Source organism: Tympanuchus pallidicinctus, unplaced genomic scaffold (assembly GCF_026119805.1).
Source record: "Tympanuchus pallidicinctus isolate F22 unplaced genomic scaffold, pur_lepc_1.0 scaffold14, whole genome shotgun sequence".
NCBI classification, from domain to species: domain Eukaryota; kingdom Metazoa; phylum Chordata; class Aves; order Galliformes; family Phasianidae; genus Tympanuchus; species Tympanuchus pallidicinctus.
In genome coordinates this window covers 9936488-9956188 of record NW_026294659.1, presented here as the reverse complement: position 1 = coordinate 9956188, position 19701 = coordinate 9936488, and the positions used below count along the sequence as shown (strand labels likewise).

General features: G+C 36.8%; 1 protein-coding gene across 9 annotated transcripts in view; it reads left to right on the top strand.

The window, feature by feature from the left end:
- CASK (calcium/calmodulin dependent serine protein kinase) overlaps positions 1–19701 on the top strand; it is a 195991-nt gene that overhangs the window by 73537 nt on the left and 102753 nt on the right. For all 9 annotated transcript variants that reach the window (XM_052674191.1, XM_052674196.1, XM_052674193.1 and 6 more), the window contains exons 3-5: positions 6535–6640; positions 14505–14582; positions 17183–17255. In XM_052674191.1, the coding sequence (XP_052530151.1) occupies positions 6535–6640; positions 14505–14582; positions 17183–17255 (257 nt within the window). The remainder of the gene's footprint in view (positions 1–6534; positions 6641–14504; positions 14583–17182; positions 17256–19701) is intronic.

Sequence of the window (19701 nt, the reverse complement as noted above, 5' to 3'; positions counted from 1 at the left end):
TGTTAGGAGCTGGAGCTTGATGATCCTTGAGGTTCTGTCCAACCCAAGCTATTCTAAGATTCTATCTCCTATACCTATATTGCCTAACCAAAGGCTGAAGAGAACACTTAAACACATCCATGCACATGCACACTCCTGAAGCAAAAAAAAAGAATAAATTCTGGGAGTGGGAGTGATTGGAATGAGAACACATAATCTGGTGTCAATTTGGAACAGCAGAAACTCCAGTGATTTCAACAAACTATTTGCAAGCGCTACATTATCTTTTTGCTGGACTTCAAAACAGTAAAGTACATCGCTGTTAAGTTCTGTGGATTACTGGGGAAACTTCTGGCTTACAGCAGCAATGCTGTGTTTAAATTTGTTACAGTTGTGTAATGCAGTTATCACAGCGTGCAGCACAAGAGGCAACCTGTGTAATCATCAGCTTGGAATGACTTGTTAAGCTTGCAGGAGAGAAGGTTCTGCTATATCTTGCTTAGCCCTGGCTGCATCTTAATCATTTAAAATGGAATACATTTGGTTTTATTCTTAGGTCTGAATTCATTGTTAACCAGATTAGCAGCGTTAGACTGGGTGAACAGAAAGCTCTATACAGCTAAGTAAATGCTGATAGCGTCTGTGTTCAGTTGCTGTGTATATACCAGATCAAAGTAAGAACTATGTTGCCACCTAGTGAGCAATCTGTAAGCAGTCATGTTGACTTGAAGCTGTAAAATTGGCGAATTGCGGGGAAGAAAGAGAAGTAGGACTTGATTATGAAATTATCAGCTTTTTTAGACAGGCTATCTAAAAAATCTGTCAGTACAGAAGGCCCATTTTAACTTTGCGGGTTGAGCATTTTGCCGCTTCAAACGTGTAGCATTCTTTTACCAGATGTGCCCTTTGTGTTTTAACTATTTTTTTTTTTCCTCTTTTTAAGAAATTTCAGAGCACATTCTGACCGAACAGCTGCTGCACACCCTTACACTTAGCTCTGTTAAACAATTCATTGTGTTTTCATGAAGTGTTTAAAATTGCTGTTTGCAATGTAACAGTGTGGTCTATGGTAATTGGAAAGGTGTTGTGTTTCAGATCTTTATGCAGTGCTGCATACCTGGTAGCAACATGCGATTTAGTGTAATATAGTTATCAGCAGTAAATGCACTTTCATTATGTGATTGATCATATCTTAGTCAGTGACTGATTTCCTTTCATTAATTATTGAAAGCAGAATAAGGATAGGAAAAAGAAAATGTTTTAGATGATTTTACAGAAGAGTCTTCTAACCGTCTTCAGCAATCCTCCACTTCTGTTTGAATGTCCAAACTTCTGACAGAGAGAACCCTCCTTCCTCTGTTTTATATTAATTTATGGGTTTTATAAAACTAATTCTGATTATCACAGTCCTCCTACTTGCGTTTTGACGCACTGTTGAAGCTGCTGCTGAGCAACCAAGAGAACCACTAACACTGTTTTGGAATATAGACTGTTAACCTAAAAAACATACAGACAAAACAGAAAAATTATTAAGGAAATCCTGCTGTTCTTGTCTTCTTCCTCTGTTCTCCTACTTCGTTAAACCTGCTGTGATAGAGTAACACTTGAGGACATAGAATGTGTATAGAATACACATAGAAAATTTCAGATGAAAGATATGGGCTTATTCTTGTTTGGGAAAGATTACGGTGTGCTTTTTGTAAAAATTGCTAAGAATGATTATTTAATTAATTGAAACAAATGTGTTTAATTATCTGAAATAGGCAGCTGTTAATACTCTTTCATACATTCTTAAACACTTTCTTATTAGTTCAAGTTGATCCATTATTCAAATACATCATCTTCTACTTGAAGCATTGTTTATATTTATATTCCAATAAAAATGAGGAAATGAATAAAAGAAGGGAAATTTTGTTTTCATGGACACAAACCAACTTACCATGTCTGTTAGATATGTGACTCTAGACAAGTCTGGTGGCTGTACTGGAAGTTATGAGAGAGAAGTGGTTTTTGAGAACCAATTTTGTGTTCTTCATAGCTGATAGAGTGTGAACTGGAGGAGAACTGGCTTCTTAAGTGTCCGATGATATCCAGCTCAACATGAAAGTCCGTTATTACGTTTATATTTACATCTAAACACTGAGAAAGAATAGAATAGAAAAAAGTTATTCTGAATTTAATAACATCTGTAAAGTTTGATATCATGAAACTGAGATTTCTAAAAGTTTCTGCATAGAAGAAGTGCAATCTGGTTTCTAAGTATTAAATGTTAACTGCATTTTCTTTTTGTCCCTTCTCCCACCTCACCTCCACCCCCTTTTTTTCATAGTAGCCTTAAGAGAAAAATATTGAAGATTGATCATCTACATTGTCATTGAAATTGTTGATTGCCAGGTTTTTTGTATCAAGAGCCATTTGTGAGCTATGTTTCTTCCTTTTTTTTTTTTATGTGTTTGAAAGCTGATAGATTATAGATTATAAAGTATAGGATTTGATGTTTATGCAGCAAAAGGTGTGTTTGTATGCTTATTCTTACATTTTGCAACATCCTAAGCAGCTCATAGTGCTGGCTTTCATGGCCATGTTTCCTCCTTCCATATTCCTGACCTTGATTTTATGCCAGTTTCTGTATGATCATTTCACACACTAGGACACTGAGCCAGTGGGAACACCCCGAAGTGGTTTAGTGTGTGATATGACAAGCTCTAGGCTGCTTCACAATGGAGCAGAAGGCAAGAACATGCATGGGATAAAGAGGAACAGCAAACAGATCAGCTTGGCTGCTGTGGAGCTTTAGCCACCCCAAAATGCATGGCAGGGGTGGCAGGAAAGTTTTTACTGCTTGTTGAGGCCAGGAGACATTACCTGGTGATATGTAAGCATTCAGTGAGATATCTGTTGCATATCTGACACACGAAGACACTGCATTTTTGGTTAAGAGAAAGGGAAATTTTCTCCCATGCAGGAAATAAATGAATGATCTATGGGGCAGAAACATCACTGGTTCTTTCTTGCTGACTTACATGCAGAAAATGAATTTTGCCAAGTCATGTTTTTTTTTATTGTTGACTATAGTTACTGGTGAACAATATCTCCATCTTTTTCTCAACCCACACGCTTTCTTGAACTCTTCCTGTTTAATCCCTTCATCTTGCTAGTTGGGGAATAGTGAGCAAGAATGCGGGTGAGAGTTTAGTTGCTAGCCAAAGCTAACCTACTACAAGACTAATGCCAATTTATTTGCAGAGTTGAAGCAGTTGGTACCAAGGTACTAGCATCTGTATTGTACGCGCTTCAGAGAACAAACTTTGAGATATGACTAGTCTGACCTTGTGGCCTGAATGACTGGAGTGCATCGAGCACATTTCTGAAGTACATAAGTTAGTTTAGTTGTGTCTTGCTGGAGTGGACATCAACTTCTCTGGGATGCATACCAAAGGATAGTAGGTGCAGTGACTTGGAGATGTGCTTCAAGAGTATATTCCTGACCCAAAATAAAAATGAGATGTGCTTGTGGTTAACTAGCTCACAGACTGTGGTGTTACTATCTGCAGTTTACAGCCATGAAAAGTTTTGAAATCTTCACTGGATTACAGTGACGTTAATTCATGGATTTTGATAGATGGTCAAAACAGGAATAAATTTTCTGATGCAAAAATAAATAAGTAAACTTATTTCTTTTTAAAACTTAGTTCTGCGATATCTATTATAATTATATATAATTACATTCTCACTGTATGAAATATATACAAGTGTTTTAAGCAAGCAGTTTACCCATAGTTAAACAAAGCACTAAAGATACATAAAAACGTATTTCATGGTGTTGGCAGAGAAGTTTTTAAAGCTTATGCTTTTCTTGCTGTAAGATATGTTTGTTTGGCTAAAATTAGTTTATTAGTGAAAGATAATGTTCAAAACATGAGGTGGTATGCCATTAGTAAATGGTACATGCCACCCCATGCCCCTTAAAGCTGACTTAATCTGTTGGCAGATTCTTGAGGTGACCTGAAGCTCTTTTGGGTGTTAGGAGGAAGGCATGTTTTGGCTCAGGATGAGCAGGAAAAATACCTAGAGGTTCAGAAAACTTCACGGGAAATAAACAGTATTCTATATGATGATCAGAACACTAAGATACTGATAATAAGGCAACTCACAAGATAATAGTGTGATTTTTCTGGGGACATCTTAGGTCACATGTTTGCAGCCCAAACTTCAGCTTGGTTTTAGATTCTCTTCAGAGCTGAACAATATCTGCAGTTTCTTGGGATTTCAGTTACCACTTGAGGAACATGTGGAGTTGAAATTTAACTCAACGTTCAATAAAGGAATGAGCAGGCGATGTAGGTTAAGTGAAAAGAATGAGATGTACTCGCCATCTCTGACTTTCTTTCTCCTTTCCCTTCTTAAGTATAGCATCTTTTGACATTCGGGTCAGAGTCCAGATGGACCTCAGAATACGTCACCCCTTTTCTGACTTGTGGCTTCTCTGAATCAATGTGGTGTGTGTTGGTCTCTGTACCTAATTTTCTTCCTCTCTAATAGGTCCTTTGTTAAACAACTTCCTGCTGTTTTTAAAATAGGGCTTTGTTCTGTTTTTAGCCCCAAGCCCCTGTAGTCATACCAAAGCCTTGTTCTGTGACCTGTGTTTATTTGCTTTCATGCTCAGAAACCGTATTTTCCACATTCTGCTTCTCCTTTCTCTGTTGCTGTTGCTCAGACAGTAAGCAGTTGTTTCACTGGTGGCGTATTGCACAGATGAATGAGGTAAATCACAGCATGTGTTATTTTCTTCCTCACAGTTCTCCTTTCCTTCTAAATATATGTATAGGTACCACAATAAATTAATAGAGTAAGCAGTCAAAATAAACTGTTTTGAACACAATTCTTGCCTATAAATAAAGCAGAAGTTTCTGCGGTTTGCTGTTGGATTTTCATTTTCTGTATAAAAATAGGTATCAGATACCATGGTGAAGTGTGGTACTGCTAACATCCTTAGACACTAAGAGACAAAATAAAATTGCCATATTTTCGGGAGATTATAGTCATCCGCAGAATCACTGCTCTCTTAAAACATCCTTCAGTATGTTTCCCTGTGTTCCTGTTTAGGAAAGGCTGGATGTGTAATTCAGTGAAAGATGAGAGGAACCTCACTCTCTAGAAAAGGAGCTGGTAATCATTTAGTGTTAGATGCCTAAGAGTGATGCAACAAAACGGTACAGAATGGTGTTAGTAATTCCTCTGCATCACTGTGATGTATAAACGGAGATAATGAGTATCTTCAGATAATGGAAGACATGAAGACTGCTGCTTTCTTAGATAATAGAACTTCACCTCTGTACGTGAATTTCTTTATTGAAATATCATTTGGATCACTGGAACAGTTTCTTATCAAGAGACTGTCTTCATATTTTCCCATAAATACATTTGTAGGTGTTTCTCCAACAAGGAAACATTGTATGAAAAGTGAACAGAAAAGTAAAGTATCTGCTTCAGACTACAGACTGATATTTTCCTTTCTTCCATATAATCATCATGACTCCATTTAAGATTTTGGTAGTTTTCTAGAATACTGATGGTAAGTTAAAAAGAAGAAAAAAATGCTTCAGGAAGATTAAGTAACACAGATGTCAAATATTTTCATTAAAGAGGAAAGAAAAATAATTGTGTGGTTTGTTGGATTTTTTTCTATAATAGAAGAAGGATTTATTTGCGCTCAAAGGAAGTAAGGGTGTTGTTAGATCAAAAACAAAATCTCTCAAGTGTAGAGAGATATTATAATGGTTTCTGCTCTTTATTCTCCACTGTTTTTGCTTTTCTTATTTACAGCAGAGATGCAAGCTATCGAATGTTGATTAAGATTTATGTCAGTGTAATTTCATACATTGTGATTTTCTTTTTTAATCATGAAAGGGGTGCAGGAAATTTAAATATAAGAAAACACATTTTTCAGTTTAACAGTAATCAGACTTCAGTACAAGTTGCAGGCTGTGGAGCCTGCATTCTTGGATGTGTTCAAAACCCAGCTGGACAAGCCTTGCTTTAAGCCTTGCTTTAAGCAAAGGGATTGGACTCGAGATCTCCAAATTTTAATAGTTCTTTGTAATGTGTTGAAAGAGTTTGTCTTATGTATTTTGAGATAATTTTGTAGTGATACAGAGTATTTAGGATAAAAACAGCATATATACAGCATGTGTATGCATATTATGTGTATATATACATATATGTGTTGATATGACTTTAAAGTGAACTTATCGCAGTACAATTCTTCAGGTTATGATCTAGATCTTTAACTGGTCAATTCAGGAAAGATGATTAAGTTTTTGTTTGTTTTACCGTTTGAGGTCTATGTGAGTTGTTTAACTTAAAACATTTTGAAGGAGAACAATTAAATATAATCTCAAATGTGTTATTAATAAAGATTAAATAACATATTGTAAATTTCAGAGGTATACATTTTTCCAAACATTATATTCTGATAGTTAAATTTTTATTTTTTTATTTAGTAATCAACAGCTTGAATATACAGCTAACATACTAATTTATTATCTTCCACAGATCTAAAGAGAGAAGCCAGTATTTGTCACATGCTGAAGCATCCTCATATTGTTGAACTGCTGGAGACATACAGCTCAGATGGAATGCTTTATATGGTTTTTGAGTTGTAAGTTTCTCTCTTTGCTTCCTTTGTTGTCATTTACTAAACAGAGTCCTTAAAGTATGTCTGCTTCCACCTGCTTGTTTTGTAGCTGAGAAGTACTGAGTGCTGTGAAAATAGTCTTTTCAGACATATGCAAGTGGTAGCAAACAAAACCAAAAACAAAAAATCACTGTCCTGATGTCTGAGTGGCCAGTACCAATTTGCTGAGTGGCTTTGTAAGGACAGTCCTGCTGTTCATTTTTGGCTGCAACGTCCCTAGTATGTTACACAAGAAAATGAGTTAAAAATGATTGAATCTAATGAAACCAGACATGCAGAATGCTAACTTGTGCATCTTCCATGTTCAGATCTCCTTCTCTTCTCTGTACCTTCCAACTCTTATTCTGCTTTTCCCCTTTTATGTATTACCAGTCTGTGGGCATATGGGGTAATACTGCCTCAATTTCTCTTCTTGCCTTCAGTTTTCTGATGTATTTGATCTTCATATGTTGGAGCAAGCCATGTCCTGCTCCATATGTTAGGTTGAACTGGAATGCTCCCTAGATAAAGAATTTGATTTGAGATATGCGCTTTAAGAATAATTTTCACCTGTTAGTTTTACTGCTAAGGGACAAAGCAAGTTAGGTGGGAAGAGCAAAAAATCAACATAAAGCTAAAAGTTGTTGCTTGAACTTTTCTGCTATCTTTTCAGGTAAGTTTATAGACATAAGATTTCTTTTGAAATGTTTTGAAATTGTTTTTTCTTTCCTCTCTGTAAGTTTTTGTTTCAGTACTGACTTTTTTGTTTTGTGTTTTACGTTGTAAATCACAAAACGTGGAGCAAGAGGCTTTCGTTATCCTATTATGAAATAACGTACAGCTTGAGGAGACATGCTCTGACAATTAACAGGATTTTAAAATGGAAAATAGGTTTTGCTTCTGTTTACCATGCTAGGAGCTTAGAGTGATAGAAAATGAGATAGTAGGAACACCTGTTCTAAAAATGTAGGAAGGAATGAAAGAGTTGTGGGCACAATGTGTTTTATGTTGGAGGGATTGCTTTGGTAATGTGATTTGGCAGAAGACTGACTGTGCTTTTAGTGAAGTAAGGCTGTATTGTCCAAATGTGATAGACTGGCATACTGTGTAATTATGACCTTAATAAGAAATTTGTAGTTAGTAAAAAGCGTTTATGTATTTGTGCATGACTTTCCCTCATATTGCTTCCTGTTCATTCTGCTGTTATTATAACAAGCTTAACTACTTTTCATCTAAGTTCTATCTGATGTAAAAAGGTATGTTTTATTGATGGCTAGTTATTCTGAAATGACAAAGAAGAGGATGACAACACTGCACTACAGAGGAGACAGCCCAGGCAATGACAAGTTGTTTGTGGACCGGCAGATTCTTTGCATGCAAATTATTTCAGGACCAGTGCATAAATCAAATGCAATAATCAAATCTAAAACTTTGTCCCATCAGTTGCACATAAATGATGCATAGGTCCACTTAGTGCTTCGTAAACTGTGAGCTACGTGGAGTAGATGCTAAAATGACACTGAACATCTGTGAAATCCATAGTTATGAAAAGGTACAAGTTAAATAAGCAGGCGTGTTGTGTGGCTAATGAAGTGAGAAATGGTACTGCTTGGGCAAAAACAATACTGTCTGTGCCCAATTTTAAAAACTTTTGTTAAAATAAGTGGATATTTAAAAAGTCACGATTCATAGAAGAATTACAGAATGTGAACAGTAGCAATTAAGTTTAACAGCAACAAAGTAAGTTTTAACAGCATTTATAGACAAATTCAAGTGCTCTTTAGAATGGAGTCATCGCATTGTCACCAGTAGGTCTCCATTAGCTGTTAGGTAAAACTGTAATAAATCACAAATAAGCAGTTGACCATAATAGATGGGCAAAATAAGAATCAGACACTATCCCAAAAAATCTCACTATTAAGGTAAAATTATTGAAGTGTTTAATGTTATTGCCCATTAAAAGAGGGAGAATGTGCCTGTGCCAGATGGTTTCCCAGACACCTGTCTGTTGCTTCCCAGAAGAGCAGTGAACTCTCCCTTCTGATGGAGATACCTTGCTTGCTCTAGCGAGGCCTTACACCTAACGGTGTAAGTCTCTAGTCCTTCCCATGCAGTGCAATTTTCTTTCCCATTCTGTGGTGCTATTTGCTGACAGTTCTGTAGCAAGTGATCCATGGTGAATCCCAAGATAGCTCTGATCTTTTACCTAATACAAGTGTGTAATCAATGGAAGTACATGAAACATTTTATAGCACCAAAAGCCGTTAAAGTAATCTTCAAGTTATGATTTATGGAATCGGGAAAATAGAAAATCTATTTTGTTTCATATTTTTTCTAATAATGTAATATTTCAGGCAGTGCTGTCTCTGTCACATAATAATATTTGCTATGTAGTTTGTGCACATGGCAATAAACACTATTTGTATTTGGAATGTAACTATCGCTTTGGCTTTTGTATTCTGTTGCTTATTAGTTTCTCTAATGACCATTGCTCTTTATCAACAAGAATACTTTGATAAGGGTCATCTGCCTTCAGTATTTCTAAAACAATGGAAATTCTCCATTTGAAATGTCTGAAAACCATGTTCTAGATTTACAAATACATTGTCTGAGGTTTTTTTTCAGTGTAATCAGTGTATGTGAACTGGTAGTACTTTTCATACTGAAAAGCTCAGATGTGATATTCCAGAATGAATTCCAGATATTTAATATCTAGCCATTTAAGTGAGGCGCTGGCATGGGTTGCCCAGATATGGGTTGGAAGCGTCATCCCTGGAGACTTTCAAGGCCAGACTGGATGGGGCTCTGAGCAAAGTGATGGAGATGTCTCTGCTCATTGCAGGGAGGTTGGACTAGATGGCCTGTAAATGTCTCTTCCAACTCTAATGATTCTGTGATTCTATAATTTACGTAATATTCTCCTACCACTGTGCGTAGGTGTTCTGCTTTTCATGGTGTACTCTAAGATTTGTCACTTGGGGTGTTAATCTCATATAACTTTGCAGTTAGGCTGGGTATATAGTTGCATACATACAAATATGCAGTTTCGTCTAGCTAACATACGTAAAAATGCTCGAGTTTTAAAATCTCAAATTCATAAAAGGAGTGATTTTTAAATGCTTACAGTTATGTGAGTTTGTGATAAGCATATGCTAATAGCATTTAAATTATGATTGTTAACATTGAATCATGCTGCTTTGTCAAAGCATTAAGAAAAAAAGGAAGGAATGCTATCTATTCCGCTTTGTTATGGTACTGTGAAATAGAACAGCTCCTTAGCTTACAGAGTGAAAACTTGTTTTCATTATTTCACTTCTCTTGTTAGGATTGCTGTTCTAGTTTTATTTTTAAGTGTAGTCTCACCTGTAGTCCTTTATCTTTTATGCGGCTTTACTGTAACTTTATTTTTCCTTACTTTCATAATACTTGATCTAGGATAAAAACAAGGCTTGAATATTAACTTTTAAAAGAAAAAAAAAAAAAAAGGAAGTTCTACATTTTTACATGTCAGAACAGGTTTCTGAGATTACAGAAAGAAAAATAAAATTTCTCAGAATCACAGAATGGCCAGGGTTGGAAGGGACCTCAAGGATCATGAATCTCCAACCCCCTGCCACAGGCAGGGCCACCAACCTCCCCATTCAATACCAGACCAGGCTGCCCAGAGCCCCATCCAAACTGGCCTTGAACACCTCCAGGGACGGGGCATCCACAACCTCTCTGGGCAGCCTGTGCCAGCACCTCACCACTCACTCTGTAAAGAAATTCCCCTGACATCCAACCTAAATCTCCCCTCCCTCAACTTAAAACCATTTCCCCTTGTCCTGCTGTTATCTACCCTTTCAAAGAGTTGAAGGAAGTTGAATGCTTCTAAATCTAAAGTTCAGGCCAAATGCTGAAAATACCCAGTGAAATGAAATATTTTCAAATTCAGTGCGCTTAAAGAAGTCATTAATTTAGAGATTCTCTGTGCCATAGCTTTAGTTGTTGAACAACTAAGTCTGAGGCATCTCTACAAACTACACATGCAGGTTTTCCCTGAGGGCAGAAAAGGAGCCCAAAGTGACTAACCATCAATACAAATGCCTTAAGGCAGTCAAATTGCACAGAGTATTCTGGGCATCAAACCCTTTGACCTAAGGACAGGTATTTTTAACATTAAATTTGTTCAGTAGAATTTTTTTTTTACTTAGTGATGTGGTGCACATTTTTTAGTATATTGTAGCTGGGTTTCTTTTGAATACGAAGTTTTCGAATACGAACTTTTACCTGATCTGGGTATGCAGTTTCATTTTCATCACAGATGATCTTTGAAGTAGTTACTGGTTACAGTCGAAGAAGAGATAGGAGACTGTGAAGGTAGTTAGATAGGCTTGAGGAAAGCTGTATCAGTTCTTAATCTCACCTTTGCTTGATATTTGTTGATTTCATTTATTTGATGGACAGAAGTTAACAGAAAACCAGAGTTCAGCAGTTCTGATCCCAAAACAATAGTCTGTGCAGGTTTTCCTGGTGACAAGGCAAGCCTTAAAAGTCAGAGGATATTTATCTTGGATGGATTTTTGGTTCTTTTCTAGTAAGTAACAGAATTTGGCAGAGAAACTGCATCAGAGTCTCAATGCACCAAATTTTCGTTGAAATTTCAGCACTTATTGTAACTTTAATTATTTCAGGCTATTTATTTTTAAGTTGCGTTCTGTTAGTAAAACTTCAGAAGACTCACCTGCTACACTGTGATATATGAATTGAATGTTACTGAGGGAGTACTTTGTTATTTGTCCTTTATTTGTTGTTCTTACTGGAATAACTATAAATATAGTTGCAGGCTTATTAGGACACCTGCAAATGCAAAGCTATCATACTTAAATATTAAGATACAGAATTCTGAAGTATTCTATGTGTTCCTCAGAGTGCTTCAGCCTCAGAATAGATTTTGGCATTGAACGTGGCTCAGGAGTAAACTTGCTGGGCAGGCTGCAACTCTTTGTTGGTTTTGTGAAGCATAGTAGGAAAGCACTGTGAGTGTATACTAGCACTGATCAAAGCTATGAAAGAAACATAAACATTCGTCCAAACCGTGTCTGAACCCTGCTAAAACTATGGAATAATCAACAGTAAGGTGTGGGAAGTTGAGGGACGTTGTTGGTACTGTTACCTGAAACAACTCAGATGTGTTATTCTGGGAAGATGTCTGTTAGCTCACTGTTGAGAGCTGCTGTAGCTTTCCCTTTCGGTGTGAATACCAGAGATTGTCCGAGTTGGTTTACATAGCTTCGTGAGTGCCCTCTACTGGTACTGACTGGTTCTCTTTCAGATTGTGTGTGCTGTAGTTTCATCGCGAACATTTTCAGCATCTTCAGCTTCTGTCTTCAACATGTATTTATCGTTTTGTCTCTATTTTAATGGGCTTTAATTGAGACCAGTTTTTTATTTTCATTGTACTGCTGCAGTGTTATGCATAGTGCTGATATGCATTAAAATGCCTTAAGGTTTCCTGAATTTTCAGTTCATCAAATATCTCAGGAGCTTAATGTGTCACATATGTCCTTCAGCTTGTGCAGCAAAAAAGTAGTTTTGATATTGCTGAGTTCTTAGTCTGTTAATTGACTGTATTTTCTGTGGGTTTATTTGTTTGTTTCATAACTGAGGCTGATTCATTTGCTTTTGCAACCTTGTCTACATATTTTCATAAGATTTTCAGATAAAGTTCAACAACATTGGGGTGATACAAGCTCTATCTTTATATATAGAAACATTTATTCTGAAAATTAAGTCTGTCGCTTTAAAACATTACCACTGACGGTCTGGTAGCTATTTTGAGTATCACCGTAATTTAAACTAATTGGAAAAAAAAAAAATAGGGGGGGGGAGGGGAGAGGAAAGTGGGGAAAAACTGCCACCAACAATTGAAAGCTGTAAATGAAGTATTCTGGTATGTATTCATAGGAGGTAGAAATATATGTTAAAAGACCATTCTTATTGTAAGCACCTGGTTTAAAAGAAGTTAGTGTCAAGGAGCAGCAGTCTTGACTCTGTCTCTGCAGCTACTCATAGTGCTAACAGCCTTGTGTGCTGCTGCATCTTTAATGATCAGTAGTTCCCAGCAGGTTGGAGTGACTCTAGTCTTCTGAAACGTTTTGCTGCTTTATAAAAATAACACCTCCTAATTGTGGTTAATTGTGCACTTCATATGCTTTGTAGCACAAGGCGTTGCTCAGGTTTCAGTTTCATTTCCCATCTGGCTGGAATAAATTCTCGGAAGAGAGGGCTGACAAAGAGGCTGATATGAGGTGTTTTCTTTTCTATGAGTGAAATACTGTTTTACAGTATCTTCATTGAACCTGACCCTGTTACTGCTATATGATACTATGCATAGCACTGCACAGTATATTTATTATCTGAGTGATATTAGGTAGCTGTGTATACACACAAGCTTTATGAAATTCAGAAAGAAAGGAATAACTACTAGAGAGGAATATATTGATGCAGCAATGTGCAATCATTGTTTGGTGATCAATTTGTGGAGTTAGCTCTGAAAATATCACATGCTGAAATAACTGGCTAAAAAAATGCTTCTGCCTACTTAACGTGCCACCAGTCCATACTGTAGTTAGTACTCTAGTCTGATGACTGTCTTGTAGACATATTTGGGAATTTAAGCTTCTGCATGCTACTTGTGTGGCATGAAGCATTGCATTGCAGGTGTGCATCAGAGCAAAAATACTATTATGTTGGCATTATAGATAGCTTGCTGAAACAGCCTTGATAATATGGCTTCGTAGATGCCCTGCGAGTTCAGCTTCTTTTTTTTTTCCTCCTTGAGTCTTTGGTGGAGAGAAAAAAGTAAAGGAGGACTGAATTCTGGGTAGTGTTGTGTGGAGATTGAAGCTGCAGTCAGTGATCTTTATGGGTCCCTCTCCTTTGGAAACCTATGATTGTATGACTGGAAATGACCAATGTTACATTTTACATTCTTGCAAGTACCAAGTTCAGTGTAAACTGCAGTACATGATTTGATTATTCATGTTAACTCTTGTTACTCTTCCTTTGCCCCATCAAGCAATGAACGTTCCAAGATATGCATCTGCCATATGTATCTTAGAAGTAAAAAAAAAAAGGAAGACTGTTATGCTACATCAAGCTGCTTTGGTTTTAGAGGAACTGATAGTCTGATTTTAGCTGAGGAACTGTAAAAATAATATACTCGAAACTACAATTGTTACACTGCTCAGTTTGGGAAGTTAGATTATCAGAAAGACTACAGGCAGTTGTCAAAGTTAGTAATACAGTATGTGTGGTGTCACAGTTTTCAAGTACCTTCACAGAGGCTGTGAGGTATAACATATCTTGATTCTTAATTATCCTTATGAGAATGATAACTGGGAAGACTGTACCACATTTTTGGGTTATTTTTGATAGTCACCATTTAAAATACAGTTTGACTAAGAATTTGTGTAAATACAGTCTTTCTTTGGAGTTGCTCTCATGATGCTTTTAGGAATGCAGTTAACATACCGTAATGCTTTAATTGTTAACTTTCCGAGCCACCTTGTATCTCCCCTGTTATCTCCTCCACTTGTTCAGTGATCAGTTTAAGCAATGGGAGAAACTGTTTAATTTTGCTAATGAAGATTTGAGTGACCTGAGGGAAATGAAAAAATTAACCTGTGGCAAGCAATACTGTATTAGATAACCTCTCAAACGCCATTTTATTTAATAAAACATTGCATATGCATCCAGAATTTTTAATGTAAGGTTTATGTTAGTGGAATCAATTGATTTTTAAGCATTTTTCTGTGACTGATTGTAGTTATATGTCTTAAACACTTTTCCCTATTTCTACCTGCAGTATGGATGGAGCAGATCTGTGTTTTGAAATTGTGAAGAGAGCAGATGCTGGATTTGTGTACAGCGAGGCTGTAGCCAGGTATGTATTCTAATTTTAATTAATCCCACAGGATGAATGGAAGAAAATGGATTATATTGTTGCAAATCTAATAGTTAAAAGTGGGAATACTATAAATAATCCTGTTTCCAAATCTGAATGTTTATTACAATAATTAGCATAATAAAAGAATTTCAGAACTTTTTGTCTTTACTAATTTTATATTTGGGTGAGAATATTGAATAAAATAGTATTTTGCATCCAATATCTAATTCTCTGTCTTTGTCTTTTTATGAATCTCTCCTATGTTGGCATTTGGTGACTTGGCCTAACAGGTGTGACTTCTACTGGTTGTGCTAGTGGGACCCTCTTCTGTTTTATATGTTTTCATGTATAGTCAGTTCAACTTTTCACTTACCAGATGAGCTAATATCAAAGGGAGTATAAAATTGTAGGACAGCAAAGCCTCATGTCCTAATGACATGAAAATTGAAATCAAAGCACGTGGGATTCACGTATTTGCTTTTCTAGACACTTCAGATTTTTAGCATCATAGAAAGTGGAAAGTGATCTATTTAAACTTCCTGCTAGAGGCAGAGTCAGCTCTACATTTGGGTCATGAATTTTGTCCATTTGGTTCTAGAAAGACTCCAAGGACAGGCATTCCACTGTGTCCCTGGACAACTTGATCCAGTGTGAGTGTAATGGTGTCTCTGTAACCACCCAGAATCTATTGGTTCAGTGTATGGCAGTTCAACGTATGACTTCTGTGTCTCAGTTAAGGGTTTGGCTCCATCTTCTTCATACCTTCTCTTAGGTATGGAAAAACTATTACAAGGTTCTTGCCTAAGTTTTGCCTTCTCCAGAGTAAACATCTTGTTTTCTTCAGCCTCTTGTAGAGCATGTGCTTCAACCTCCTGTGCATTTTGATATCTGTTGAACTTACTCTAAATTTATCAGTGTAATGAAATTTTTCCTTGAAGTGTTTGTTATGCTTTTACTGAGTAAGTTCAACATACTGTGGGATATGATAGGCTGACAGGGCACACTACTGAATCACTTGAATCCTCCTGTCATTCAAGACCCATGACTCCCTTTCCAGCAAAGCTGCAACTCAGCCAGTACCACTGGAGCCTGTATCCAGCATGTACCTTTGAAGTGGTTACTCAGTCCCAGGTGCAGGATGTTGCATTCGTCGTAGTTGAATTCTCTGAGCTTTCTTTTGGCCCTTTCCTCTTGCTTATGTCCTTCTAAGGGCAGCTCTGTCCTCTGTATTTATTACACCTGCACTTTGGTGTCATTCACAAACTTGATGAGCATACATTCTCTTTTCTCAAGATCATTATGGAATCACAGAATCACAGAATTGTAGGGGTTGAAAGGGACCACTGCAGGTCAAATCCAACCCTCTTGCTAAAGCAGATTCCCTACAGCAAGTGGTGCAGGCATCCAGACGGCTCTTAAATATCTCCAAAGAAGGAAACTCCACAACGTGGGCAGCCTATTCTAGTGCTGCATCACTCTGTCAGTAAAGAGGTTCTTCCTTGCGTTTGTATGGAACTTCCTGTGTACCAATTTCTGCCTTTTGCCCCTGGTCCTGTTGTTGCTCACCACCAAAAAGAGTCCACCCCTATCAATTTTGCTCCTGCACTTAAGGTATTTCTAAACAGTTATAAGATCCCCTCTCAGTCTTCATTTCCCCAGGCTGAACAGTCCCTGCTCTCTCAGCCTTTCTTCATAAGGGAAATGCTCCAGCACCTGATCATCTTAGTTGCCTTCCACTGAACTCTCTCTAGAAGTTCCCTGTCTTTTTTTAAACTGGGGAGCCATGAGCTGAACACAGCACTCCAGATGTGGCTACATCAAGGCAGAGCAGACAGGGAGGATCACTTCCCTTGACCTGCTGGCCATGCTCTCATCAATACACACCAGGATACCATTGGCCTTCTTGGCCACAAGGGCATGCTGCTGGCTCATGGCCAACCTGTTGTCCACCTGGACATCCTTTTTCTCAGAGCTCTTCTCCAGCAGATGATGGTCTCTAATGTGATGAGACACAATGTAATATATATGAGTAAAACAATTGAGAAAGTATCCTAGAAATTTACTGGGAGTTATCTACTTCAGCCAACCTGTTAATATCAGGGTCATGTTCAGTTGGGTTTTTACTGTCTCCAAGGATGGAGGCTTGACAACCTCTTGGCAACCTTCAGTGTTCAATCTCCTTTAGGGGACACAGAGGAGAAATAAATTAGTCTTCAATCTTGCTTTATCAGGCAAGTCAAGATCTTGGTTTTGTCCCATTGTAGGTAAATCAGGCACCGATACCACTTTTTTTCCTTATCTTGTTTTGTTATGACCCTTGAATCTTTCATCATCTAAAACAGAATTATTGAACGTTTAAAACATTTATATAATGGAAAATGAGGATTTTTCTTTCCGAATGTTCCCTTGTGTTCAATCAGAATAATCCTCAAATTTTAGATTTTGTTATTCATTAGACATAAACTCCTGTCTGCTGAACTTGTATACAGTTTAATTGGCTGATAAGTTTTATGTGATTAGACTCTTTAAATGTAGTTATATCTGCATAATAATTTTTCCTGCAGGATTGTCATTTATCATATCTTTGTTTTTTACAGTCATTACATGAGACAGATATTGGAAGCTCTACGTTACTGTCATGATAATAATATAATTCACAGGGATGTGAAGGTAAGATATGGGATTTTTTTCCATTGCTGCATTAATACAAAGTACTAAACATTGGTAGTTTCTCTACAGGAGAGGAAAAGGGGACCTATATAACAGAAAACTATTTAATGAGCATGTGTTTACTTTTACTGTATTGTATGAGATTATCACTTATCACTAATTCTGTCAGTGTAGAACATTTGGGAAGTCTTTGTTCACAGATTACATATGCATTTGATTGCAATTACTTTGGAAGTCATTTTGATTTCTGCTTCCTGAGTATTCATATGTGTTTGTACTTATTTTCTTGTTACGAAAACCTGTGTATAAATTAATTGCATAAATAAAACTGGAGTTTTTAGAGTAATTACATCATTATGACAGCACAGATGAAGCTATCAAATCATCTAGACCAAAATTCTTTAGATAAGTGCATCCTTAAATGCTAGAATACTGGCAGTACTGCCCACAGTTTACAAACAGTCTTTAATATTAATTACTATGAGAACAAGTTTTGGAGGAGAAATACAGGCTGTAGGGGCACTTTAAAATGCTTACAACCTTAGGAACACTTTAATAACACTGTATATATTATGTAACATTTGTGTGGTTGTTTATGGAAGTAATTTATCCCAAAGCATTATGGTATAAGTAGTTGGGAGTTTAAACCTAAGAATTTTGGTTTGTCTCTCTTCAGTTTGAATACATGCTATTTGTTCATTTTGTTGTCCTCTTAATCGCTGATAGGTTTTCTGATCTTGTTCTAGTGTGAAGGTTCTGAATCCTTTTAGTTGTTTGCTTATAATAGCATGTGAGTTTTAGAATGAACACCATAGTTATGTGGCTTTGTCTTCCTGGGAGCTGCATTACTTGTCATTGGATGATGTCCTTGAACAAAAGCATATTTCAGTTTCAAGTGGCCTTATTCCTCAGAAAAATGTAGATATATTTTTACAGCTTATCCAGTCTTTGAAAATTTTAAAACCACTGTTTTTATTAAATGCCATCCTTAGAAATAAAGCTACTCAATTACATGAGTGTTTAATCTTGATAAAAGCTGAGCAGAAATATTTTAACTATAAAGCTCACGTGTAGATCATTAAGTTAACTGCAGCATCTCAGCTCTAGATGTCACTGTAGGCAGTGTTTTGAAAGGAAGTAGGGTAAGTGAATGATTTCTGAATTATATGAATGAATGAAAGTAATAAGGATCTGCAAGGTCGATACAGTCATTCTATGATTCTGTGATTATGCATTTTTTCCTCTTTTCTGTGTTATTTTAAACTGCAGAATGTTTGATCTTGATCTGATTCACAGGAAAATGTGTAGCTTTTAGTCCCTATTAGAATTAAGTGTCTTGTAGGCGTTTTTGTGCTCACTTGGCTTTCAACTAATAAGAAGTCAGATTAGGAAAACTTCAGTCTGCTGTTGTCTGATGCCAGAAACTTCATCTGTTTTTCTTAAGCAACAAGATGAACCAAAGCTGACTGCAGCCTATGATAAACTTACATCTCCCATGCCAGAATCAAAACATGAAAACTTTCACAAGATGGCCTCTGCTTGCCTTAATTTCCTTCTCTTACGAGAATTCTTGAGTTTCTTTATCTTTTGTCCCTAACATTACTTGAAAGTTTGGTAATCTCTGACCTTTGCCTTATCTTTTGGTTAATGTGGTTCTGCTGCTGGGTGCTACATTTTCAGAAGCAGTTTTGCTGAGAAGTGCTGCTTGCTGAGAATTTAGACTGCTTGACTTGCCACAGAGCTCAACGGCTATGTAGTTGGATACCTTTTGATCTGGAAGTTCATATGTTCCAGTCACTTGCTCAGCCATTCAGAAAACCTGCATCTTCTGAGCTGGCCATTGCAGCACATTTTGAAGGGCTTAACAAAGGGTCTTTTAAACCCTTTGTTGTGCATGTTTGCCCTAGTATTTTATGTTCCTGCTATAGAAATCAAGTATTTAATTTTTGATTGTATAATTCACAATTCACCTGAAAACTTCCAAGTTAACACCAGGATGACTAAAAAGCACAAGAAGTTTAGCACATGAGCTGCATTTTCCTGAAGTGCTTGTTTCTATGTCTTTTCCTCACGCCTCTCTGTTTTGAGAGGTTTTTCCTCTGTGAACTGTTGAACCAACATATTACTTTAGTTGCAGATTCTCACATTGCCCATACTGCACAAAGGTTTTTCTACTCTTTAATATGGAATAAGCCAACTAATGCAATTCAGAAATGTAAAGGAGATGTCACTTTAAACAGGTTCTATAGGAAAATACTAAAAGTATGTATTATTTTGGGGTACTAAGAAGAATTGGTGAAATGGGATTTTACCACAAACTAATGTTTAAACAGTAGTTCCCAAAATTTCATCCATTTTCTTCCCTATTTGGTAAATGCAGCACTAGGGAACCAATTGGTCTAGAAAAGCAGAATAATAATTACTTAAGCCTATACTATCACCAAAA